Source organism: Colius striatus, chromosome 13 (genome assembly GCF_028858725.1).
Source record: "Colius striatus isolate bColStr4 chromosome 13, bColStr4.1.hap1, whole genome shotgun sequence".
Lineage (NCBI taxonomy): Eukaryota > Metazoa > Chordata > Aves > Coliiformes > Coliidae > Colius > Colius striatus.
This window is the reverse complement of record NC_084771.1, coordinates 1,937,464-1,963,103: the sequence shown is the minus strand read 5'-3', so window position 1 is coordinate 1,963,103 and position 25,640 is coordinate 1,937,464. Positions and strand designations below refer to the sequence as shown.

General features: G+C 57.2%; 2 protein-coding genes across 9 annotated transcripts in view; one reads left to right on the top strand and one right to left on the bottom strand.

Moving 5' to 3' along the window:
- Positions 1-290: 290 nt before the first annotated feature.
- FUNDC2 (FUN14 domain containing 2) lies at positions 291-9,855 on the bottom strand. The gene is made up of 5 exons (XM_062007048.1): positions 9,784-9,855; positions 8,615-8,765; positions 7,207-7,282; positions 5,133-5,267; positions 291-2,861 (listed from the first exon to the last, which is right to left on the bottom strand). Exons 1-5 carry the CDS (start codon positions 9,800-9,802, stop codon positions 2,784-2,786), a joined length of 459 nt encoding a protein of 152 aa, XP_061863032.1. The 5' UTR covers positions 9,803-9,855; the 3' UTR covers positions 291-2,783.
- Positions 9,856-17,460: 7,605 nt separating this feature from the next.
- The window catches only part of F8 (coagulation factor VIII), a 32,641-nt gene continuing 24,461 nt past the window's right edge, over positions 17,461-25,640 (top strand). For 7 of the 8 annotated variants that reach the window (XM_062006811.1, XM_062006805.1, XM_062006807.1 and 4 more), the window contains exons 1-4: positions 19,708-20,112; positions 23,609-23,733; positions 24,016-24,138; positions 24,933-25,145. In XM_062006811.1, coding sequence (XP_061862795.1) covers positions 19,964-20,112; positions 23,609-23,733; positions 24,016-24,138; positions 24,933-25,145 — 610 coding nt within the window. In that variant the 5' untranslated portion in view covers positions 19,708-19,963. Of the gene's footprint in view, positions 17,533-19,707; positions 20,113-23,608; positions 23,734-24,015; positions 24,139-24,932; positions 25,146-25,640 lie in introns of those variants that run through there. The other variant, XM_062006804.1, reaches the window with a different exon arrangement.

Below are 25,640 nucleotides of genomic sequence, written 5' to 3'. Positions count from 1 at the left end.
GCAGCTGATTTAAAACCAGCCCAGGCTTGTGTTACACCTCTTCCCAAGCAAAGCCCCATCTCCCTGCCCCTCCCCCTCCTGCTTCAGCAGGGGGGCTCTGAAGCCAGGCTGGCAGCAGAATCACTTGCCCCAGGAGCATCCCACCTATTGAGAAGAGAAGTGATTGTTGCCAGGAAGAGGGATCTATTCAAGCAAAAGGGGAAGGCTGTCCCTGCTCCTGGGAGTCCAAACCAACACTCAGGGTGAGACAAAAGCAAGTCAGTCCCCAACAAGTCACCAGGCTTCACACATTAGAGCAAAACTGTTTAATAAAAGATCACTTCAAGCATTTCCATACAATATATAAAACCACTGTAAAAGCTCAGTGTGTCTGAAACCTCCTCACACTGCAACAGCTGCCACAAGCAGAGCAGGGAAGGGGTGGGGGGAAGCACCTCACCTTGGCACCTGCAACAATCCCCACAGAGCTTGATTCAGCATCAGAGTGTGTGCCCACAGGCACGAGCCTGGCACTGGCACACAGCAGGATCCTGCTGTCCATTCCCTGCCTGCACTCCCATCACATACAGCATGAAATCCCTGTTTCCCCTTCCAGCAGCAAGTGAGGAGGTTCAGCTCCCTCTCTGGGCCGTTTCTCTCCATAGCAGCAAGCTGAGACCTTGTGGAGTTGAAGCCAGTTCCACCTTCCCTGGGGCTGGGCAGAAGTCACTTATTGAGCCTGCAAAGCATTGCTAAGGTCTGCAGATGAGTGTTGTGGCTGGAGAAAGCTTCACAGGGGTTAGTGCATCTCAGAAGACGTTGTGTGAGGCAGCAGGAGGCAGAGGGGCAGCAACACTGGCTTCCTACAGCAACAGGAGCTCCTCTGCACTACAAATGGATCAATTCCTGCACCTTCAGCCTTGCAGGGGTCCTACAAAACACCCAACCAAGCCATGAGCCACCACCATCACCTGTGACTCCACTCCCAAACACCCCTTTACTGCACAGCCCTTTGCTGCACCACATCATTCCTGCAGTCCTGGATAGCTTTAGGAAGAGCATCATCAAAAGGAGATGAGCCCAGCTGCTCCTTCATTCTCCTTGGCCATCTATGGAGCAAAGGAACCAACAAGACACCAACTTCTGGCTCCTGGTTACCTCCAGCCTCACTGTAAGACCCTGAAGGTGAGAAAACCTCAGTTAAAGCCAAGTGTTGCTCACACTGAGGCTTCCAGCAACAGAGCTGACACAAAATGAACAACTGCAGGTGCAGATGCCAAAAGAAGGTGGAAGAGCCCACTGTTCCAGCAGCTCTCAGGGGAACACCCCTGTCCCCAACCACAGTGAGAGCAGCAGCAGATTGATAGAAAGGCATCACACACAGCACTGGAGACAGGGTGCAGCTGCTGAGCCAGACACTGTCTCTGTCACCCTGACATGTCTCCCACTGAAGGAGACCCACATTAGAAACAAAAAGCATTCCTGGCTAGAACTCCTCTGGGGACCTGCTGGAGGACATCCCTGTGCCATCATGCAAGTCCCTGCAGCAGTGCCAGCCCAGCACAGGCAATGCAGAACACCTCCAAGGCATCTGTGGTGCTGTGATTCAATCCTGGAGGTTAGAGTTCACCTCTGCACACAACTGCACTGGGACACACTGTCCAAAACCAGCTGAGCTCTGTGTCTGGGTTGCAGCTGATGGAATTCAGCAGGCAGCTTGCTTTGTGGAAATGGGTAGATGCAAGGAAGGAAGGAACATAACCAAAAGGCATAGAAGTATGAAAATGAGAGACTCCCACAAGAGCACAACCTGGTTTTGCCATTTCAGTTGCTTTCAGAGACCAGGGAGGTGGAGTTTGTGCTCTGCAGAGGCAGGTAAAGGATTGCACTCCACATTTCACATCCTTCCCTGCCACCACTCCAGCAGTGCTGGCAGCAGGTAGCCTGGAGCAGCACAAAGTACCATTAAAAGGGATGCACACATCCTGCCTGCAGTCCTGTCCCACATGGTTACAGCTCTAAGAGCATCACCAACACCAATGCAGACAGAGAAGGCCATGGTGGACCTAGAAACATCCAGCCTGAGGCCCAAGGTGATTTACAGTGTGGCTCAGTGCTCGTGGCAGCTGGCCTGGCACAGACAGGGCTGCCACACTGGCTGCCTGCCCGCCACAGGAGCACCTCAGCACATCCCAGAGGCTGAGCAGCCAGCTAACAGGCAGCAAGGTGCTCTGCAGTGTGACTTTTCAAACACACGAGGAGCAAAGGGCCTGGGGAGCCATCCAGGGTGCTCACTTTGAATCAGCACTGCCAGTGTGGCAGCTGCAGGGAGGTGTGGAAGGAACAGCAGGGGAGAAGCCAAACAGCCACCCACATGCAGTGCAATGGCAGGAGAAGCCCCAGCAGCACACACAGCATCAACCTGCTCCTTATCCACCTGACCTGAATCCAGCCCAAGCTTCTGCATCCACCCCAGGACAAAGAAGCCCATTATGGATTGCACACACCATCTCTGTGCAGAGGGAAGCACAGGCTCTCCAGCTGCTGGAGAGCAGGACAAGTGCAAGCTAAATAGTGGTGACAGCTGTGGTAAACATATGCCATCAGACAAATGGACATGGAGCAGCCCTGAGCACCTGGGAAGAAGCACATTGAAGAGGTTTCTCTGCCACTACGTGTTTAAGAGGCTGCAACTCATCAGAAAATCTGGGTCTGGTCATCTTGGTGGAGAAAAGAATGACAATGATACACCAGAGGCAGAAGCTTTCAGCCTGATTCCAGCACCCTGAGAGTCCAGAGAGTTTCTAGGATGCCATGCCCAGCAGGAACCCTCCAGCAAAGCCTCCAGTCAGGATAACATTCTTCTTCAGAAAGATGATCACCTAAGCATGGGAGAGAAGAGCCAACAGGGTGAAACAGCAGCAGGTCAGCCCCTCTCCTCCCCTCCTCAGGGCTGTGATGCTGGGGTCTGGGAAGGCATCCTGCCTACTGGCCTCCCCTCCATCTCCCCACTGCAGCTCCAGCTCCTCAACCCAGTGCAGCCCAGATCCTCTGAGAGCTGCAGCCTGAGCCTACATGCCCCAGGGCACCATCCCAATCAGCTGCTGCCTGTGCCCAGAGCCCAGGATAACAGAGCTGCTCTGTTGCTCTTGTCAGACTGAAGGGACATCTCTCCCCATCACTCCCCCATGTTTTCTCCCATCCTCAAGGAATGTGCACATGGGGAGCTGGTGTCATGTCTGAATCTCACCCTGGCTGTCTCATACACACACAGATAGAATCACAATCCTTTGGGTTGGAAAGGACCTTTAAGATCACCAAATCCAAACATTGACCTGACCCAGCCCAGCACTAACCCAGGGCCCTCAGCACCTCATCTGCACAGCCCTGGAGGCTGGGGACTCCATCACCTGCCTGGGCAGCCTGGCACAGGGGCTGACAACCCTTTTGGTGAACAAGTTTTTCCTGACATCCAATCTGAAGCTTCCCTGGCACAACTTGAGCCCATTCCCTCTTGTCCTATCACTTGTAATTGGGAAGAGATTAACACCCACCTGACCACAGCCTCCTTTCAGGTTGTCATGGAATGATCCTGTCTCCCTGGAGCTTCCTTTACTCCAGGCTCAACACCCCCATTCCCTCAGCCCCTTCTCCAGCTCTGGCCATGCTGCAGCCCCTCAGTGTCCCTGTGGCAGTGAGTGAGGGGCCCAGCACTGAGCACAGCCCTGCAGCTGCAGCCTCCCCAGGGCTGTACAGAGGGACAATCATTGCCCTGAGCCCACTGGTCACACTATTTGTGATGCCTTCTTGGCCACCTGGCACACTGCTGGCTCACACTCAGGTGTCTATTGACCAACATCCCCAGGTCCTTTCCCTCTGGGCAGCTTTTCCAGCCACTCTTCTCCAAGCCCACAGCATTGCCTGGGGTTGGTGTGACCCAAGGGCAGAACCTGGCCCTTGTCCATGTTGAACCTCATGGTCTCAGCCCATGGCTCCAGCCTGGCCAGGTCCTTCTGCAGACCCTTCCTGCCCTCAGCTCCAACCCAACCTGCTGTCATCTGCCAACTTAGTGAGGGTGCCCTCCATCCCCTCACCCAGATCACTGTTAAACAGAACAGCCCCCAGCACTGAGCCCTGGGGAACGCCACCAGTGACCAGCCACCACCTGCACTTAACTCCGTTCCCACCACTCCCTGCCCTCAAGACATCCAGAGAGGTTTTTTACCCAGCACACTCATGCAAGCCAGGAGCAGCCTGTTTCCCTGTGAGAATGATGTTGGGAACAGCTGGCATGGTCCTGCCTGGGCCAGGTTTTGGTAGCAGGGAAGTTACAGGGGTGGCTTCTTTAAACAAAGAGCTGCCAGAAGCTTCCCCTGTAGCTGACAGGGCTGATGCCAGTCAGTTCTGAGATGGACCCACAGCTGACCCAGGCCTGGCCCATCAGGGACTGAGGTAACACCTCTGTTCTCCTGTGGGTGACCCACACTGGGGCAGGCTGTGAGGAGCTGCCCCATGGCAGACCCCAGGCTGGGGCAGTTCATGAGGAGCTGCAGCCCATGGGAAGGAGCCACGCTGGAGCAGTTGGGGAGGGACTGTCCCCCATTTGAGAGACCCCACAGTGCAGCAGAGGGAGTGTGAGGAGGCCTCCCCCTGAGCAGCACCAGCAAAGTCCATCTGTGATGAACTGACCCCATCCCCTGTGCTGCTGGGGGGGAGGAAGGGGAGTCCTGGGCAGAGGGAGGGCTGGGAGGAGGTGTTTTGAGAGTTTTGTTTCTCATCTCCCTGTTCTGATGGTTCATTAATACATCAAACCCTTTTCTCCCCAAGCTGAGTCTGGTTTGCCTGTGACACCAATTGCTGAGTGATCCCCTTTGTCCTTATCTTGACTCAAGCCTTTCCTTCTATTTCTCTCTCCCCTGTCCAGCTGAGGAGGGGGAGTGACAGAACCACTTAGTGGGCACCTGGCACCCAGCCAGGGCCAAACCACCACTGTACCAAAGGCTTTAGTAAGTCTAGAAGTAGGCAACATCCCCAGCATTTGCAACACAAGCATTCCTTTCCTCTGTTTGCACCCTAAGAGCCCACAAGTCCATCCCATTTCCTGCTGTCCCTGCAGTGAAGCACCTGCACATGCCCTGGAAGAGCAGCCTCACCTCATCCACTTTGCTTTTCACCTCTGGAGACACTCTGTTCCCACTGCTGTGAAGCTTCAGCTGCTGCTTGGCTTTGTTCACATCTCGTTCCACCAGCTTCCAGTCCACTTTGATGTACCCTGTGTGGTTTGCAATCTGCTTTTGAGGAGTGAAGAGAAAAGCTCCTGGAGTAAATGTCTGCATGACCATGGCTAAACACAGCCCTTTGCCCTCCCACCTTCCCCCCCCACAACCACTTGCCACAGCCCAGTCCAATGGGCTGAGAGGACGTGCACACTGGCTTAAAAACAGGACAAAGCCCCACTCCTGTAGCTGTACCAACTGTCCTGCAACATCTGTCTGCCACAGTAATCCCCTGAGAGCAGGCACAGGTTGCAAGCTCAGCCTGTATCAGCCTCTGTTCTCTAAGGTAAAGCTGGCACCACCCCTTCCTGACAACTGCCACGTCTGGCACTCTGCAGCTCTGCTGCTGGGGGTGGACACAACTATTAATAGCCTGTTCCTGTCTAAATGTTTTATCTGGTCAGGATGATTCAACAGTGAAACTCTCCCTGCTCTGAGCAAGCTTTTGGCTTCCAGCAGAACATGCAGAGCCAGGAAAGTGGGGAGAACCAGTCACACCTGAGACACAGCCTGAGCAAACCAGCCACACTGCCCAGGGGGCCTGAGGGCTGCTGTGCCTCCAGCAGGATGGGAGAGCTCCATGTCCACACAGGAGCAGCTGCCCTCAGTGCCAGGGCTCCTGGGAAACAGGAGAAATGGCTGAGGACAGGGAGAGATTTGTTTGTCTCCTCTTCCCCAAGGTTTTACAGGGAGCCCCACCACACTGGCCTGACTCCTCCAGCAGCCAGGCTGGCAGGGAGCACATCACACACATCCTGGGCTGTTACTCCAGGGACACCAGTATCCACAGGACTGAGAGTGGCCAGTTCTGACTAGACACAGAATCACAGAATACAATCACAGAGTGGTTTCAGCTGGAAGGGATCTTTCAGCCCATGGGGTGCAGCCTCTGTCCCAGCCCATCACCCACCAGCCCATTGCCCTCAGTGCAGCACCCATCCAGCTCTGAAACCCCTCCAGGGATGATGACTCCAGCAGCTCCCTGGGCAGCCCCTTCCAATGCCTGACAGCCCTGGCAGCCAAGAGATTCCTCCTCACACCCAGCCTGAACCTCCCCTGGCACAGTTCACCACAGCCAAAGGCTTCCTCCTGCTTCACACAGGTGCCCCTGTGGTCACAGTCCCCATGTGCCTTTGGCCTGGCCTTCATCAGCAGACCCAAAGCAGGCAGCACCTTTTGGCAATCCTGCAGTTTATACACTGATCCTGCTTTAGTGCTGCCCCTGTGGACCCAGGGAATCCCAGAACCTCAAGGGCTGGAAGGGGCCTGGAAAGCTCACCCAGTGCAACCCCCTGCCAGGGCAGCACCACCTAGAGCAGGGCACACAGGAACCAGCTGGGTTGGAATGTCTCCAGAGAAGGAGCCTCCACAGCCCATCTGGGCAGCCCCTGCCAGTGCTCCCTCACCTCAACAGGGAACAGCTTTGTCCTTGTGTTGCTCTGGAACCTCTTCAGTTCCAGCTTGTTGCCCCTTGTCCTGTCACTGGCCATCCCTGAGCACAGCCTGGCTCCAGCCTCCTCACACCCACCCTTGATGCATCTGGAACCATTCCTGAGCTCACCCCTCAGGCTCCTCTTCTCCAAGCTGCAGAGCCCCAGCTCCCTCAGCCTTTCAGCACAAGGCAGATGCTCCCCTCCATCACCTCTGTGGCCCTGTGCTGGACTCTCTCCAGCAGCTCCCTGTCCTTCTGCAACTGAGGGGCCCAGAGCAGGACACAATATTCCAGATGTGGTCTCAGCAGGGCAGAGCAGAGGGGGAGCAGAACCTCTCTGACCTCCTGCCCACAGCCCTTCTGACCCATCCCAGGATGCCACTGGCCCTTGACACCCACAGCCATACAGAGCTCTTGGCAGAGAAGGGAATTGGTCCCACATGCCCCAAGGGGCAATTAGCACCCCTTCACCCCCACCAGCATGGCACTGGGAAAGCCTGGCCCACTGTTCATACACACCTGAAGTAGGAAAAAGCCACCTCCCACTGCTGTTGCTGCCAGCTTCCCAACTTTCTGGAAGATGAATCCAGTACACCTACAAATCAACCAGGCTCCAGTCAGGAGAGTGCCACACCAACCACACAGCCCTCAGCACGCTTCCCACAGGCAGGGCTGCCCCAGGCAGGGCTTCACCAAGGCTCAGAGGCAGCCTGAGGAACAGCAGAAGAGACCCAAGTGCACCAGAACGAGAGAGCAACCATTTCTGCTCAGCCACAAGTGATGCTTTGGCAAGTTTTACATCCCACCACCACATTTCAGCCTTTTGCAGTTTTGATTGTTATCTCTTTGAAGAGATCAAGCTCCTCCCAAGAGAGCAGCCAGAAACATGAGATTTCAACACAAATCAGCTGGGGGAGTTCAGCTTTTTGGGGGTTTTTACAGCTTTGTCTGAAAGGGAAGGAGGCAGCACCTCTGCTGCTGCTCCACAACACAGCATGGGCAGCAGATCACACACAGCAGGCTTCTCTGTGGCCCACACAACTGCTTGCTTTTCATCCCTCACAGGAGAAAAAACCACTGGAACAAGCTGACAGACAGCAGTGGCCTAAAGCCATCCTGCCCTCCAAAATGGGTTCCATGGTCTCAACAAGGGACATCACTGCAGCCACCAAAAGTCAAGCCAGGGCCACACTGCTCAGTTATGCAGCAAAGGGTTAGTGGAGTGTATCACCCAAAGGAGACTTGGACTAAGGTTTCCTTGTCAACATGGCAAAGCACCAAGCCTGCTCTTACCCTTTTCAGAACACACCCACTTGGGGAAGATACAAGAGAGAGGATTCTTGTGGGGGAAAATGAGTGACTATCACCCACAGTTTACCCCTGTGCCAGACCAGGAAGGTGGCCATGGCAGGGAGGAAAGCAGGGTGATTACATCAAGTCTTCCACTCAAAACAATGCTGCTGTGGGAAGGAAATTGTAGAGTCAACGAGCCAGCAGCCTCAGCACTTGTTACAAGTGACACAACACCCCAGGAACTGTGCCCACAGGTGCTTTTTGTGCAGGTGCCTGAACCACATCCACCTCTAGGGAAGGAGACTTTGTTCCAAGAGGCTCGAGCTGGCCCGTGGCTGCATCCAACACCATCACTCCATGCCAGAAATGAAAAGGAATTCTCTCATCTCAATAAATTAAAGCCTGATGCTGTTTTCTCCCCTGGGAAACAGTTTCAGTTCTTCAGCTCCACGTTAAGACACCCCACAGTTCCCCAGAGCACGCCAGGGCACAGTGGGTAGAGCGAGCTGCTCACTTGCCTCCTCTGAAAGCCCAGCAGGTAAAGCACCCTGCCCCTGTCAGCGTGTTCCCACGAGCCCAGCCAGTGCCCAGGGGCACCCTGCCCGCTGTCAGCAGCAGCCCCAGCCCATCTTACCATCCTGTGACCCCTCCAATCACCAGCTGCGTGGCCACGTTGTACTTCTCGGCACTGGAGCCCGAGCTGGGGGTGAAGACCTTGCGCCACCACGGCCGGTTCTTGGTGTACTCCGCCAGGTCCAGCACGCTGAAGGAGTCGTCCTTCACACCTGCAGGCAGCTGCAGAGGCTGAGTGCCAGGACTGCCACGCACAGCCCCTGCCCACGGACACCCCGGGAACACGGGACCCCCGCCCAGTCATGCGGCCCCTGGGGCTCGGCACTTCCCCCCCACGGCCTCGCCCGGGACCCCGCAGCCCCCTCGGCGCTGCTCCCGCGGGCCCAGCCCCTGAGGGAGGGAAGGCCGCGGGCTGAGGAGCCCTGGCCCAGCCCACAACCCGTGAGAGGCTCCAACCCCAGAGCGGCCACAACCCCCGAGCGGCTCCAACCCCAGAGCGGACACAGCCCCTGAGGGTCCTGCAGCGGCTCCAACCCCAGAGCGGCTCCAACCCCAGAGCGGCTCCAACCCCAGAGGGTCCTGCAGCAGCCACAACCCCTGAGGGTCCGGCAGTGGCTCGGGCCCAAAGCGGCCGCAACCACTGAGGGTCCTGCAGAGACTCCAACCCCAGAGCAGCCACAACCTGACGGTCCGGCAGCGGCCACAACCCCTGAGGGTCCTGCAGTGGCTCCAACCTCAGAGCAGGTCCAGCAGAGGCTCCAACCCCAGAGCAGCCACAACCTGAGGGTCCTGCGGCGACTCCAACCCCAGAGAGTCCTGCAGTGGCTCCAAGCTCAGAGCGGCTCCAACCCCAGAGCAGCCACAACCCCAAAGGGTCCGGCAGCAGCTCCAACACCAGAGCAGCCGCAACCTGAGGGTCCGGCAGCGGCTCCAACCCCTGAGGGTCCGGCAGCGGCCACAACCCCTGAGGGTCCGGCAGCGGCCACAACCCCTGAGGGTCCGGCAGCGGCCACAACCCCTGAGGGTCCGGCAGCGGCCACAACCCCTGAGGGTCCGGCAGCGGCTCGGGCCCTCAGGCGCTGCGGGGCTCCGCTACCGGCCGCTTCGCGTTGGCAGCGGCGCCGCGCACGGCACGGACTGGGCCCGCTGTGCGGCGGCAGGGCCGGGCTGGGGGAGCCGGTGTCCCCTTGCCGAGCCGAGCCCTCCCCGTCCCGCCCCGCCCGGGCCCACCTCGGCCTGGCCCCTCCATGGCTCCGCTCAGGCCCCGCTCGCCGCCGAGACCACGTGACCGGGCTGCGCGCGCAGCTGCCTCACGTGACCCGCCTGGCCACGCCCCCGCGGGAACGCGCGCGAAGGGAGCCGCGGGAACGCGCGCGGGGCTGGCGGGAGCGCGGCTGCGGTGCCCGTCCGTGTGAGACCCTCGGGACAGCAGCAGCCTCCCGCAGCGCTGCTCCCCTCAGCCCCTGTCCCCGGGGCACTGCGCCGTGCGGGCTCCCAGCAGCGCCGGGGCAGGAGCACGGGCCGAGCGCGGGGCTGTGGCACCCAGGGCAGGGACGAAAGGCAGCGGAAAGGCTTCCTCAAGCGGTGTGCACCCTTCGGCGAGGGACGCTCTTGCTCGTCTTCGAGCTGCCCAGGGAGCTGCTGGAGTCACCGTCCCTGGAGGGGTTTCAGAGCCGGGTGGGTGCTGCACTGAGGGCAATGGGCTGGTGGGTGATGGGGCTGGGACAGAGGCTGCACCCCATGGGCTGGAAGATCCCTTCCAGCTGAGACCACCCTGTGATTCTGCAGCAGCAGTCTCTTTTTGCCATTTGCATGGAACAAACACATTCCAGGACTCACACTGGGTCCCACAGGGGTGTGGGGCTGGTGTGTGATGCAGCCAGGGGCCTGGGCACGTGGGAAGTGGCAGGGAGGGTCTGCTGTGCTGTGTCCAGCACACACACACAGCTCTGCCCTCCTGTGCCTCTGCCTACCCCTGAGCCAGTCTGGGCAGCCCAGGCATGGTGTCTGTCAGGAGCATCATTTGATTGTCTCCTCTGAAACAACAAGCCTTCCACATTCTGAGCCTTTACCCACTTGAACTGCTGCAGAACACAACCCACCTGCTTCCCACCCAGGGATGTGGCTGCACAGGGAGTAGCAAAGCCAGAGAAACTGAGACACGCTGGTGTGGTTCTGCCTGGGCAGGTTTTGGTAGCAGGGAAGTTACAGGGGTGGCTTCTTTAAACAAAGAGCTGCCAGAAGCTTCCCCTGTAGCTGACAGGGCTGATGCCAGTCAGTTCTGAGATGGACCCACAGCTGACCCAGGCCTGGCCCATCAGGGACTGAGGTAACACCCCTGTTCTCTTGTGGGTGACCCACGCTGGGGCAGGCTGTGAGGAGCTGCCCCATGGCAGACCCCAGGCTGGGGCAGTTCATGAGGAGCTGCAGCCCATGGGAAGGAGCCACGCTGGAGCAGTTGGTGAGGGACTGTCCCCCATTTGAGAGACCCCACAGTGCAGCAGAGGGAGTGTGAGGAGGCCTTCCCCTGAGCAGCAGCAGCAAAGTCCATCTGTGATGAACTGACCCCATCCCCTGTGCTGCTGGGGGGGAGGAAGGGGAGTCCTGGGCAGAGGGAGGGCTGGGGGAGGTGTTTTGAGAGTTTTGTTTCTCATCTCCCTGTTCTGATGGTTCATTAATACATCAAACCCTTTTCTCCCCAAGCTGAGTCTGGTTTGCCTGTGACACCAATTGCTGAGTGATCCCCTTTGTCCTTATCTTGACTCAAGCCTTTCCTTCTATTTCTCTCTCCCCTGTCCAGCTGAGGAGGGGGAGTGACAGAACCACTTAGTGGGCACCTGGCACCCAGCCAGGGCCAAACCACCACTGTACCAAAGGCTTTAGTAAGTCTAGAAGTAGGCAACATCCCCAGCATTTGCAGCACAAGCATTCCTTCCCTCTGTTTGCACCCTAAGAGCCCACAAGTCCATCCCCTGTTCTTACCTCCTCTTAGACTGCTCATTGTATTTCTCTCTCCTCTCCAGTTGAGGAGGGGCAGGGGTTTTATGACTTGTTGGACACCTGGAAAAAGAAAAGGGAGAGAGAAAGAGAACCAAAAAGAAGAGATCCTCCTGGAGAGGTTGTAAAGGATGGAGGAGCAAGCTCGAGCCTCCTGTGAGGTTAACGGGAAGCAGCGCGTGAGTGGGAGCAGAAACCCGAGGCTGTGTGGGCTGGCTGGGGGGACAGATGATGTCCTGGGAACCAGGAGCAGCTCTGTGCTGTGGTGGCCTGGCCATCCCACTCCCTGACAGCCCAGCCTTTCCCTCCCCCTTGCAGGAGACGTGTTGGGAGCCACAGCAGCCTCGCACGTGTTTCCTGCTCTGCCCTCCTTAAGGGGATCGGCTGGAGCAGCGAGGGGGAGGCACTGGGCTTCCCCAGGGACTGAGACACGAGCTCTGGAGCACAGACAGGCACTGCAGCCTGGGAGCTGCTTCCCACAGCAGGTGGGACTTGGCTGGCTGAGGTACTGAGGTGTAGCTGCAGGGATGGGGGTGCAGGAGGAGAGAAGCTGTGTCCAGCCCAGTGCCCATCCCTTGAGCTTCAAGGACTCTGTAGACAGGATGCTCCAAAGGACTTTTGCTCTTATAACCACCTGGAGAAGGAAACTGCACTCTACAAGGGTTTATTTAGCCTCTGGCAGCTGGAAAGCTGCATTTGCTCCCCTGAGCAGCTGAAGCCCCATGGCATTGCTGAGGATCAGGACTCACCTCTGCTCCCAGAGAGCCCTGGTCATCCTGTCCCCAGCAGATTCGAGGGCAGCTCCTCTGGGTGCAGTGTGGTCACCCTTTGGCGACCCAGTAATCAGATGTAGCTGTTGGTGAGACTGTCAGACAGATCCTACACTGACTACTGAGCAGCCAAGAGCACCATTTCTCTGCTGGATCTCCACCTGGGCTCTAGGCAGGGCTGAGAGCAGCTTCCCCTGGGAGAAGAAGATGTGATGGCAGAAGATGATGTGGCAGATGAGAAGGGATGGCTCAGGGCAAATGGGTGCCAGGCAGCAGTGTTTTATCTTGGAAATCTCATCTGAACACTGGGCTGTGGTGGCACTGGAGTCCCCTGCATGCCCAGCACGTGGTGGGCTCTGATCCCCACGCAGCACATGTCCCTCATTTCATCTCCCTGCCCTGGGCAAAAGGCCAGGCAAGATTCCCCTTGTGCCTCGTGCCCAGTGCCAGCTGAGGAGTCCCCTGCACACGTGGTCCCAGGGGTGCTTGCTAGCCTGAGCCTCTGCAGGCCCCCTCTTTCCTGGGGCATGTGCACCATCATCCAGGCCAGAAGCAGCACTTGGCTGCTTCTCTGAGCAGAGAAGGAGCTGGGCTGGAGGTGCTGCGGGGCTGGAGGCTCCTGTGCACCAGGGGCCAGGCACAGCTTGCTCTGCAGAGTGGTGCAGGGGCCAGTGGGTGAAGCAGCAGAGCTTAGCAGCAGCACCCCAGCATCCCACAGCCACTGGGGCTCCCTGCCAGGCACCTCCCTCATGAGCAGCCACCTTCAGGCACTAAAAGCTATTTTTGTCTCAAAGGTTCCCCCTCCCTCCCTCCCAGCACCTCCCAGCCTGTGCACACAGTACAAAGCCATGTCCCCCTGGCAAGTCTCCACTTGCAGAACCCCCAGAAAAGCTCTGTGCATGGCCCCACCATGCCCCTCTGGTCACCTCAGCGAGGTACCCTACCTGACCACCCTCCTCCAGATGCCAGAGTCCCCTGTCGATGGGAGCACTGCAGTGTCCTGGGGGCTTCCAAGCTGCTTCTCCTGTAACTCAGCATGATGTGGCTCCAACGCTGGTGGCCTCGTGTCCCTCAGCCTCTGCTGAAGCCACCAGTGTGTCACAGCTTTTAGCAGAGCCAGAGGCAAGGTCTGAATTCCCCTTTGCTGGGCTGGGGCAGCGGCGCCGGTGTCACGCAGCTGGGCAGGGACAGCCCCGGCTCGGGGGCTGCCTGGGGACACGTCGGAGCTCACAGAGAGGAAATTTGCAGCTCAGCCTCGTCAGAACAAGAGTGTGGGGATTTTTCAGTGGAGTTTCTCACTCTGCCACTGTCTCTGTCTTTGCTAATTTTCTGGAAGTGAAACCAACTGGGGCTCCTGCCCTTCGTGCCAGTGGGTGTCTCTGGGTGTGGGTAACAGCCCTTCTCCTCCACAGCTGCCCAGGGGGACTTTTCAGCTCTCCCACAGCCTCCCCCTTGTTTCCACACCTCAAAGGAAGGCTCTTCTCTCTCCTGCCAGCAGCTGGGATTTGTCTCAGCTGGGTTTAGGGAACAGGAGGGCAGGCTGAGCAGCCTGGTAGCAGGCACAGTGCTGTGCTGACACAGGCAAGGAGCTGCCAGCCACTTCCTCAGCCATCCCCTCCTGCTGAGGAGAGCTGGTTTTTGGGCAGTGAATGGACACAGACAGCCTGGCACGGCAAATGGTGCTGAGTGGCTGCTCAGGTGATACAGGCACTCTCTTCCTGACTCTCTGCTGCCTTGCCAGTGACCATGGGTGAGTCCTGCTGCTCCCTGCAGCAGGCTCCCCAGCTCTAAAAGGTGGATAACAATCCCTGGGGTCAATTCTTGCCAGCTTTCTGCCTCTTCATCCAGAATCCTGGTCCATCTTCCCTGACAATCCCCCCATGTCATGAGTCTGCACCCTCTCCTGGGGCTGCCTGGCCAGCAGCCACCTCTGTGCCCTGAGGTCTGGGCTGGGCTCGTGGGAACAAGCCAAGCATGGTGCAGGGATGCCCATGGGTGCTAGCTGCTGTGGCAGCTTGGGGCTCAGAGCTCTTCTCCAGCAACAGGCACAGCCTGGGGCTGGAGGGCAGCTGGGTTAGAGAGCTACAGGCTACATAGGAGCTCAAGCAGCTCCCTGCATCCAATTCTCCTTCTTGGCAACAATCAAGAGAGGAGTTTTGTGGGACAATGCTTCTCTTAAATAGCCACTGTAATGGAATGCTTTGAAATTCCTCTTGTTGTATTTGGCCCCTTTTCTGGCTCAAGAGTAATCTGTCAGTGCAAAGGTGCCAGGGCTGAGCAGCACTCAGCACTGGGGAAGAATGGGTTAGGCAGGGTGCCCCATGCCCCAGCCCCAACCACAGCATCTGTGGAGGAGAGAGGCTTCTTGGGGAGTGCAGGGAATCAGGAGGTGAGCTAAGCACAGTGCACAACAGACACTGCAGCCAGACACTCCTGGGGAATATGATCCAATCTGCAGGCTGACCCAGCAGCAGCAACCCTCCAAGCAAGCCCAGGGGACAGCAATTGATCTGAGTTTCATCTAAGCAGGCAAGGAGGCTGCTCTCATATTCTCCAGGCTGCTCTGGCACTTTGAGGTGGAAAGATGCTTTAGCAGGAGCTGTGCAAAGGCAGCAGCCACAGGGAGCATCCTCTGGGCAGTGAGAGCCCTGGCTGCTTGTCCTCCCCACTGCCTGCAGGCACAGCCCCGTGTCAGGACCGTGGCTGCTGTGCTCCTGCTGCCTGAGGCATTCAGAGAGGCCTCTGACCTGAGAAAGGGGAAAGGAGAAATGCTCCTCTCATCCACTTACTGCAGGGAAAGCCAGGGGAGGGGAGCAAGCCTGACTTTGGGACCTCCTCCCTGTCAGCATTTCTGCTCTGGGGTTAGACAAGCTCAAAGACTTGCTCTGCACTCAGGGGTGGTGCTGCCATCAGTCCTGCTGTGCTGCTGCTCCCTGGGGGTCCTGCTGGGAGCTGCATGGGGCTGCAGCCCCTCTTTGTCATTGCTGGGATGCAGCAGCCAAGCCAGATCTGCCAGGCACTTCTCCTTCAGCCTGGAGCCTTGATTCCAAAGGAGCGAGGGTTTTTTCTCCCAAGGGCAGGGGTGGACTTTGCTCCTGCTGTGGTTTATCTGCACTAAGGCCAGGGTTTGTCTCTCCATCTGGGCTGGTCTTGCAGCAGCCTGGATGGAGACAAAAGCACCAGGAGAAATGCCACTTCTTGGCTGGGAGTTTGTTTTAGTGGTTTTTTCTTCCTGAGACAGTGGGTTCTGATAGAAAGCAACTCCCCTACAGCAACCTCTGCCCTTGCAGAGCACAATGGGGCTGGTTACACAGGATAAACACATCCCCTGTGACTCAAACCTCCAGAGAGGAGGCTGGAGATCCCAATAGCATCCTTCAGTCCAGCTGTGCAGGGAGGCTCTGGAAAGGTGACAGGGATTTCCTGTGGCATTGGTGAAACCAAAAGTGTCAGCATGGCCAGGGCCAATGGGCTGGGCAGGAGCCAGCCAACACTGTGCTGGCAGCATGGGGAGTAAGCACAGCAAGCCCACACAGCAGGGACTTTCCCAGGTCAGAGCTGTGAAGAGCAGGGATGTGTCCTGGCAGCCCTCAGACTGTTGTTTCACTCTCTGGAACACCAAAACTGAGCCCTGCCTAGGGCAGGCAGGGTCCAGGTGGGATGTGGGCAGCAGCAGGAGATGCTCCAGCTTGGAAATGCTGGTACAAAGGGCTGTGGCTGGTCCTTCTGCCAGATCCTTGGTGCCACACAGCACTGGCAGTGTCTCAGTGCCCCCTGCCCACGTGTGTGCTGGGAAGGGTGAGCTCCCTGGGGCTGCCTGCTGCTGCCAAATACTCTGCATTCCCAGGGAGATGCTGTGAGTCACTCACTCTCTCACATACACACAAAAGAAAAGCCCCAGGGGAGATTAGACATGGCTCACTTTGTTCTGAGTCATTTTTATCTGTCCCAGCCCTGCATTGAGCTGAGAACTGCACAATTCAGGGAAACAAGCAGCACTTTCTGCATGCATGTGGGTCCTTGGCTCTGGCCAAGCAGGATTCTCCAAGCCTCTCAGTGGCAGGAGCCTGTTCTGGCATCCCCATCACATTTTGCACGGGAGGACAGTGCCCTGGCAAGGTTTGGAGATGGGCAGATGTGCTCATGCTGTGCCTCACTCCAGGCAGGACTGGGCTGCCACTGCCTCTCCTCAGCTTTCTCAAAGGCACAGCTGCTGCAGCCTGGCTCATGCCATGCATGGGCCATGCTGGTGCTTTGCAGTGGCACCTGTGTGGGTCTGCATCATTCACACAAGCACCAAAGCAGCATTAGCCCCACTTGCTGGGGCCATAAGTGCTCTTGCTGGGGCATGTGGGCTGCAGCTCAGCAGGCTGGGATGGAGAGAGCCAGGTTGTCTGTGGGTGCCTGGCTGGCACTGGCACATGTTGGCTCTCACATGCCCACACAGAGCATGTCCCACAGTGTGTGCAGCCACAGCCATCACCTGGGCCCCCTCCCCAAGTTATTCCCAAGCATCCTCCAGTTTCACACCTGGATTCCCCTCTCCACAGCCTCAAGTATCTTGATAATAGAATTTCCTTTCTATTCCCTTAGGTTGGACCCCATCTCTCTGGTTTACTCTTATATCTGTGGGACAGGAATCTGGAGCTGCCTCCTGATAACTGGAAATGGTTAAACTCAGCAATTCAGCAGCTGCCAATGCCACAACCAGACATTTCTCACTGTGTACAGGCTCCTGTGACTGCAGCCCCCAGGGGAAGATCTGCCTGGCTCCCCTCTGTGACCCCTGCATGTGCCTGGAGCCTCCCTGCCAGGGTTAGAGGCAGCAAACCCCCATGCTGCCCCATGCAGCTCTCCTGCTGGAGCATCCCTCCTGACAGCCACCTCCATCCCTCCTGCATGCCCATCGCACGCTGCCACCCTCCCACTGCCCTCTCCATGCTCATATTGTCTGCTTGCCAACATTTCTCCCATCTGATTGTTTCTGGAATCATAGAATCATAGAAGAAACACCTTTTCCAGCCTCTCTGGGTGAGCAGAGGAGGAGACACCGGTGCCAGAAGCACAGGCTGGATCTCCCACGCCTCTCCTGGACCTCCCCTCCAGCAATATGCTTCTAATTCACCACATCAGGTGGTACAAAGCACCTGAGCCACTCCTGAATGTGACACAGCACTTGATTTGCCTCAAAATACCTGCTGGAAAACACGAGGTGAGCTGCTGCCCATTCTCCTTGTGAAGAGAAGGAGCCCCAGGCTGGGTGTGCAGCCAGGCACCGGCTCAGGAGCTGGAGGAAACACGTTCCTCCTGGCTTTTGGCCTCTGTGGGAGCAAGCTGGGTGGTGCAGGGGGGAGAGCTCTGGCTGCTGCTGGGCAAGCACAGGAAGGAGTGGGCAGCCCCTCCATGGGCTGGGGTTTTACCCAGGGCGAGGGGGAGTCCCCCCGGGTGCTCCTTGATGCTGCCGTGGCAGCCCCAACCAGACAAACTGCCTGGGATGGTTTGTCCCCTTCAGCCCCAGGGCTGGAACAGGGAGAGGAGTGGGCAATGAGTTGGTGAGAAATGGCCCTTCTCTGAGGGAAGGGGACAGAGAGCTGTCACCAAGCCCATGGGGCTGGATGCTCAAGGTCATTGCTGGGCTGTGTGCAGCAGTGGGACACTGGGGAATGTGTTACACAGAGTCACAGACTCAAGGGCTGGAAGGGACCTGCAGAGCTCAGCCAGTGCAATCCCCCTGCCAGGGCAGCACCACCTAGAGCAGGGCACACAGGAACCAGCTGGGTTGGGATGTCTCCAGAGTAGGAGCCTCCACAGCCCATCTGGGCAGCCCCTGCCAGTGCTCCCTCACCTCAACAGGGAACAACTTTGTCCTTGTGTCTCTCTGGAACCTCTTCAGTTCCAGCTTGTTGCCCCTTGTCCTGTCACTGGCCATCCCTGAGCACAGCCTGGCTCCAGCCTCCTCACACCCACCCTTGATGCATCTGGAACCATTCCTGAGCTCAGCCCTCAGGCTCCTCTTCTCCAAGCTGCAGAGCCCCAGCTCCTTCAGCCTTTCAGCCCAAGGCAGATGCTCCACTCCAGCATCTCTGTGCCCTGTGCTGAACTCTCCAGCAGCTCCCTGTCCTTCTGCAACTGAGGGACTCAGAGCTGGACACAATATTCCAGATGTGGTCTCACAGGGCAGAGCAGAGGGGGAGCAGAACCTCTCTGACCTCCTGCCCACAGCCCTTCTAACCCAGCCCAGGATGCCACTGGCTTCTTGCCCACGAGGGCACGATGCTGGCCACATTGGGCACACAGCTCCTGCATGCACTGGGATTGCTCCTACCCAGGGTGTTCAGCTCCTGTCCCCTGTCCCTTGCCCTATCTGTCCCACCTACCCCATCTAGGACCCCAAAGCACCCTCTACCATCCCCACTGCCTCCCTCTCTTGCGTAAGCACCAGAACCTGTCACAGGGATGCTTCCCCACACACTGGGACGGTCACCAAAGGGGTCACAACACCCATCGCACTGCTGCTGCCCTGCAGTGTGATTTATGGGACATTTCCCCACCTCCCTCACCCAGCTGATTCCAGGAACAGGCAGGAGGTTCCTCCCCACCTTCCTGCCATGGTGAGCTGCAGGAGAGCCACGTGCCAGCGTGTGTGTGTGTGTGTGTGTGTGTGTGTGCATTTGGGGTGTGAGTAGGGGATTTCCTGTGCTTTTTAAATAGAGATACTGAAAAGCTGAGTTCAAAGTGGAAGAAACTTGCAAAAAAAGGTTTCAGTGCATCTTCTCTGAGCTGCTCTGCCAGAAAAGGAGAAGGGTGAGGAGCAGCTGGGAGGGAGCCCCAGGGGATCATCCCAACCCTCTCCTTCCCACGTGGCTCAAAGGCAGGTTGTGCAGCTGTATCATCCCCTTTGGGGTGCAGGCACCTAGGGAAGAGGGATACACCCCACACATGCACTTGTGCATCCCTGCTTTCTCCTCACCTCCAGCACTGCCCCTGCAGATGAGAAGTGCCCTGCAGGCTCCCAGCACTGAGGGAGCACTCTGTCCTTCTCAGTAAGGAGTCACCTGCATCCTGCAGTCAGCTTTTCCCCTCATCACCATTTCCTCAGGCTGGTGGATACAAAGGGCAGCTGTCAGCTCCCTGGGGGACTCCAGCCCCAGGTACAAACCCTGTGACAGGGGGAAAGAAAGGCTCCTGTAGCCCTGGCAGGGCAGTTGCAGGGTGCTGAGCTGCTCCTTCCCCTCAGCAGTGAGAGGGAAGGTGGGAGCAGGCAGGGGCCGCACCTCGATTCCCCTTCCTCCGGGAGCCTCCCTTTCCTCACCTCGCTCCCAGGCGCTGGCGGGAGGCTGAGCCAGCCAGGCCCTGCAGCACAGCTCACTGCTGCACTTGCCTTCCCTTTCCTTTTGTTTTTTCCTCTCCTCCTGTCACTGCCACCCCAGAGGAAGAGAGGGAGAGCCCATTGCTCACGCGCTCCTCTCTGCAGTTACCCGCTGCCGTGATTCCTCTCCCGATGCCTTTGGGAATCTCCCCAGGTTAAGTCATCGTCTCCCATGGATTTCAACAGCTGGAGAAGAAGATAAAGGCTTTTCTCTCCTCTCTCATTCCTTCCTTTTGACTCTTGAAGCCAGAGCAGTCCCCAGCTGACAGGCACGATGCTGGCACGAGCCCTGCAGAGCCTCCTCCTCCTGTGCCTGGTTGAGAAGAGCATTGGCAAGGTCAGAAGGTACTACATTGGGGCAGTGGAAACCTCCTGGGACTACGTGCACAGCGACCTGCTCTCTGTGCTACAAGCACCTGCAAGGTAAAGCTCTTTTGGTTGCAGTTCCAGCACTCTGCTGTGAGTGTTCTCCCAGCCTGGCACACGCAGCACTGTGAGCCAGGGCAGGTGCATGGGGGGCAGCCTGGCAGGGTGGGTGCACTGAGCTGCTGGTGCAGCTGGGAATGGATGTTTGTGGGCACTAAGTGCATCCCCTGATAATGCACACCTGGAATAAATCAGCACAGAGAGATGCAGACCTGCTCTGTGCTACCCTGCACTGCTCTCTCTTAATGCCGTTTGCCTGTGACCCTTTAAAGTCCGTGCTCAGGACCATGAGCTGGTTCTCCAGCCTGTGCTCTTCTGCTCTGCTTCCTGGGAGCTTCAGGGAGATGTGAGGGGAGATGAGGTCCTGTGCTTGCCTGCTGCATCCCCCTGGCACAGAGCAGCAAAGGCCCAGGGGACAGCCAGCTTTAGTGGTTGCATATCTTTGTGGCCATTACACTGCTGAGGCTGAGCTTTTTCCTCTAGGGAATGGAAACCATTATTAGTGTTTGAGCAAAGGATGGTGTTTGTAAGCAGTGGCAAGAAGGAGGAAGGCATGCTTGTTTTGCCCAAATGCTTTGCAGTAGCAAGGAGAAGCAGGAGTTGCCTTGCTGAGGGTGTCTGCAGGCAGCTGGCTGTGAAGGGTCAGTTCTGAGCTCAGTGTAGGGAGCAGAGCTGGATGGATACATTCCCTATAGATCAAGCCATACCCCTTCTCTCTGCTCTGCTGCCACATCCCCTTCCCCAGGCTCTGTTCTGGGGCAATGTCAGCCCACAGCCCCATCTCAGCCCCACTCTGGCTTGAGCAGTGAGGAGCTGTGGTTGTGTGCTGGAGGCCAGGCTGCAGTGATGAGCCAGGTCAGCCTGGCTGGCTGCCACACTCCCTGCACACACTTATGGGGCTTTCCCCCCCCCCCCTTTAGTTACTTCAGTAGAATTATATCCAGCAAGCTCCATTTTATCCCCTGCCCTGCTTTTACTCACACACTCAGATCCCTCAGGCTGTGCTGGAGGTGAGTTCACTCACGCTGTTGATTCAGCCCTGTCTTGGCATTAGCTTCAGTGATGGGCTTGTGCACTGTTTCTGACCCAGGAGTGACTCAGGAACCTGGCTGTGTCCTGGGGACAAGCAGCCCATCAGCAGGTATTCTGAGGTCTCTTGGCCTTCAGTAACATGAGGAAAGATAACTTTGGGGTTCTCAGAGGGATTTGGTGCTCTGCTCCACCCCAGCACAGCTCCCTGGGAAGTCAGAGTGAGAACTGGGGCTTGCTTGGCATGGCTGTGCCTATCCATGACCCTGCAGCCTCAGCATGGTTCCCCCTGCACAGGGAGGGCACAGGGGAGCAGCCAAGCTGGGGAGAAGGGGCATGCAGGCACAAGCCAGGAGAGTGTGGCAGGAGCAGAGCTGAGGTGCCTCAGAGCTGTGTGTGAGGTGTCTTCTTCTCATTCTCCTCCCAGTACCAGCATCTCATGGCAGCCTCCAAAGGTGCACCTCCAGGCAGGACCCTGCTTGGATCCAGTGGTTTCTCTGGCACATTTGTGGAAAGCTCTGCCAAATGCAAGGGCTAGAGCACACCAGGCCAGAGCTACTTATGCCTTCCCCATGAGTTCAGTTTCTCTTCCTCCTGAACACAACCTTCCCAGCAAGGTCGTTGCTGGGAGCAGCACATCCTCAGCTGGCCCCAGCAGTCAGCTCCAGCTCAGAGCTGATGGCCACATAGCAGCAGCCCACGTTTGAGTGTTTCAGCAACACAGGGTGTTTATCTTGGCCATCTCCTGGCTCCAGGAGATGAACAGATAATGTGTCTAACAATGCTGATCAGAGGCGCCAGGAACAACTCTCCCTGCCTCGGCTCCAGCCACCCTTGGGGTAGGAAGTCCACAGGGACCCCAAGTCCACCCAGAAACAGTTGGGTCAGACATCCCTGCTCTGCACTCTGCCTCCTTGTCCCTTGCAAAGGCTGTCAGGCTCTGCTATGCCAGCTGGGACCCAGTGCTGAGCCCCATGGGTCTCATCCCAGCCATGCCCTGACATTCCCCTGGCTCCAGAGGATTTCTGCCTTGTTTACTGCAGCATTAGCAGGACCAGACTCTCATAGCTCAGGGATGTGTTTCCATTAGCAGGACCAGACCCTCATAGCTCAGGGATGTGTTTCCAAAGCTGAGCTTTCTGTGAGGTCGAGATTAAGGCACAACTTCTGGACAGTAGACAGCCCAATGCCTGTGGCACTGCCACTTCCCAGCATGGGGTCACCCTGGAGAGCAGAGCTTGGCTCAGACCCTATTGCCAAGGAGACAGGAATGATACCAGCTTGTGAGCAAAGTCAGCTGAAGGCAACAGCCCTGCTGACGGGGGCTGTGGCTGCTGGGGGCTTCCTGGGTTATAGCTGTGGTAGGAAAGGCAGGAACAGGGCACGTGGAAGGTTTTCATGGGCACCTGTCCTGCTCTGCCCCCAGGGAGGGTGAACCCCAGTCCTCTGGCAGCATCCTGCAGCTGGCAGCGTGAGGGCGAGCGTGCATCACCCTTTCCTAGATCTGAGTCATTCTGGCTCCTTCCTCTTCCTCTTGAGGAAGAGTCACAAAGGGAACCACATCGTGCAAGAAGGCTTAGTCAGAGGGGTAGAGCCATCCTCCCTGCTTCTTCAGAGGGAGGAGAATACCACCTGGCTTTTGCTCCAAACAAAACAAGGTTGGAAGTGGGCTGTCTGGCTGCTGGTGCCAGATAAGCAAGCCTCCAAAATCCCTGGGGAAATGAATGGCTTTGTTATCCTGATAAACATGCTGGATTCCTCTTGGAAAATGAATCTGTTGAGCTGCTTACAGATAGAAAGTGGCCAGCAGAGATAAGCAGGGTGTGAAAGACACACCAGGCTCCTTTATCCTCCTGCTTCAGGGAGTGTTTTACTAGAGTCTGGCTGTACATCCCAGTTTGGTCAGAAAAGCAACTGATGTGGAGACATTGTTGAGAACACAGAGCAAACCTCTGTGACCTGCCATGCAGCCCAAGAGATGGGCTCTGAGGGGGAAATGGGGAGGATGCTCCAGGTTACACGTGATGTCCCACGTTTGCCACAGCTGAAGGTGCTCAGAGTGGGGTGATGGAACTGCTGTGGAGCAGAGGCCACCGTAGCACTGCTATGGCAGCACCCCAAGTACCTCAGTTCTGCTGGTGAGGAAGCACAAAGCTGGCAAAGGATGAGGCAGGAGGCTGGCAGCAATGCTTGTGGCTGGGCTCACTCCCACCTGCAGCTGGGTAAAGGCTCTGGTGCCTCTTGTCCTCATGTCAACACCATGAGACATTAGTCATTGCCATGTGGTCACCTGTGACACACCTGAGGGTTGTCAGGAAACCCAAAAGACACAAGAGGGTGAGTGATCCCCAGGGCTGGCACGTCCCAGGCAAGGTGGTGGGGAGGGGAGGAAGAGGATGGCTGCTGCCCGTCCGTGGTTGTGGCTGTCAAAGCAATCAGCCTTGGCTTTTTCTTCCTCCTGCAGCACGTCAGGGCAGCCCAGCCCACGGCCCCCCGTGCCTGCTGTCCCTCCTCGGTTCAGGAAGGCCGTGTTTGTGGAGTACCCTGATGCCTCATTCACACAGCCCAAGCCCAAGCCAGCGTGGATGGGTAAGAAGCACCCACAGCACAGTGAGCCCTGGCTCTCCTTAACAGTGGCCAAACTCATCCTGGTCTGGGTGCTGGCAGCTCCTTGGCCAGGAATGGGAAAGCACCTGGGTAGAGTCCCAGCAGAGCAGAGCTGCTGGGGATGCAGGGAGCCTTGCTGGGGGTGCTGCAGTTGATGCTGCTATGCTGTGTGAGGGACAACTGCTGACTGCAGGTGGAAAGCCAAAACCCTCTGGGACCTATGGCTGGGTGTGAGCTGCCTGACTGTTGTCTTTCCCTCTTCAGGTCTCCTGGGTCCCACCATCAGAGCAGAAGTCTATGACACAGTGGTCATCACGTTTAAGAACCTGGCCTCCCGCCCCTACAACCTCCACGCCGTCGGGGTGTCCTACTGGAAGGCGTCAGAAGGTGAGCCAGGCAGTAGCCAGGGGCTGCAAGCCCTTGGCCAAGTAGCTCCTGCTCTGCTGTCTGCCTGCCAGTGAGGGGGCATGTCCCTCCCCAAGCCCACTGTTCACATCCCTCTGTGAGGACAGATGGTCAGACGTGGCTTCGCAACAAATCCACACCCAGCCTAGAAATCAGCTGAGATGAGCCATCCCTTATCAACTGTAGAGCTAATGCACAGCTTAAACCTGAGCCTAATGCACAGCTTAAACCTGAGCCTAATGCACAAGTTAAACCTGAGCCTAATGCACAGCTTAAACCTGAGACTAATGCACAAGTTAAACCTGAGCCTAATGCACAAGTTAAACCTGAGCCTAATGCACAGCTTAAACCTGAGACTAATGCACAGCTTAAACCTGAGCCTAATGCACAAGTTAAACCTGAGACTAATGCACAAGTTAAACCTGAGCCTAATGCACAGCTTAAACCTGAGACTAATGCACAGCTTAAACCTGAGCCTAATGCACAAGTTAAACCTGAGCCTAATGCACAAGTTAAACCTGAGCCTGGCTGCTCAGGGCCAATAAGACTGTGCCCTCCAGCATTAGGGCAGGTGGTGGGATGCACAGCCCAACGCAGCCTCCAGCACAGCTCTTGCTCACTGCCCTGAGACCAGCCACCTGCAGTGGGGCTCAGGCTGGCCCTGGGGGCTGTGGTGGAGAGATTCTGCGCTCTGGGTTGGGGGCAGAGTCATTTCTGTAGCTGTGGTGTCTTGGGGATGAACCTTCAGTGACATTTGGCTGTTCCTTTGGCTTTAGGTGCAGGGTATGAGGACGAGACCAGCCAGCCAGAGAAAGAGGGTGACAAGGTGGATCCAGGGAAGACATACACATACATCTGGAAGATCCAGGAAAATCAGGGCCCAACAGATGGTGACTCCTCATGCCTGACCCACTCCTACTGCTCCAACACCGACAGCGTGAGGGACATCAACTCGGGTTTGATGGGAGCGCTGCTCGTGTGCCGACCCGGTGAGGACAGCACAGGGACAGGCCCCAGCACAGGGAGGGACAGGACACAGGCAGCTGGGAGCTGGAAAGCAGAGAAATCAAAGATGCCTTCAAGAGGCTGAACGTGGCAGTGGAGTCAGTGAGCTCAGGTCAACAACAGCACTTCTGGGGTTTGGCCGGTTCCCCCCAGTCCCTTCCCAGAGCACAAGCCTGACCCGCTTCAGGTTTGGAGGGAAGAAGGGGGCTTTTTTCCTTGGCAAGATTTCAGACCACATAGATAAAGTGAATTGCTAGGGAGGCTTAAATGTTTGTCTTTCCTTCAGACCTTCACCAAGCTGTGGTCACTGACTGTCAGCCAGGGCTTGGCCAGAAGAACAAGGGGAGGTTTGCTTCAGCGGGACACGTGGGTCACAGTACCTGTGCCTGCTCTCCTCCCTTCATGGAGAGAAGGGGGAGATAAACATGGAGTTGATAAAATCCTGACTTTATACTTTCTGGGTGCAAGGCACAAAGAAG

Excerpts from the sequence above, each read along its gene's own strand:
- FUNDC2 (XM_062007048.1), bottom strand. Across the intron at positions 5,268-7,206 it reads GTGGCTTTTTCCTACTTCAG|ATTGCAAACCACACAGGGTA; the intron begins GTGTGTATGAAC and ends CCTCAAAAGCAG. Across the intron at positions 2,862-5,132 it reads TGAAAAGCAAAGTGGATGAG|GTGATCATCTTTCTGAAGAA; the intron begins GTGAGGCTGCTC and ends TCCCATGCTTAG.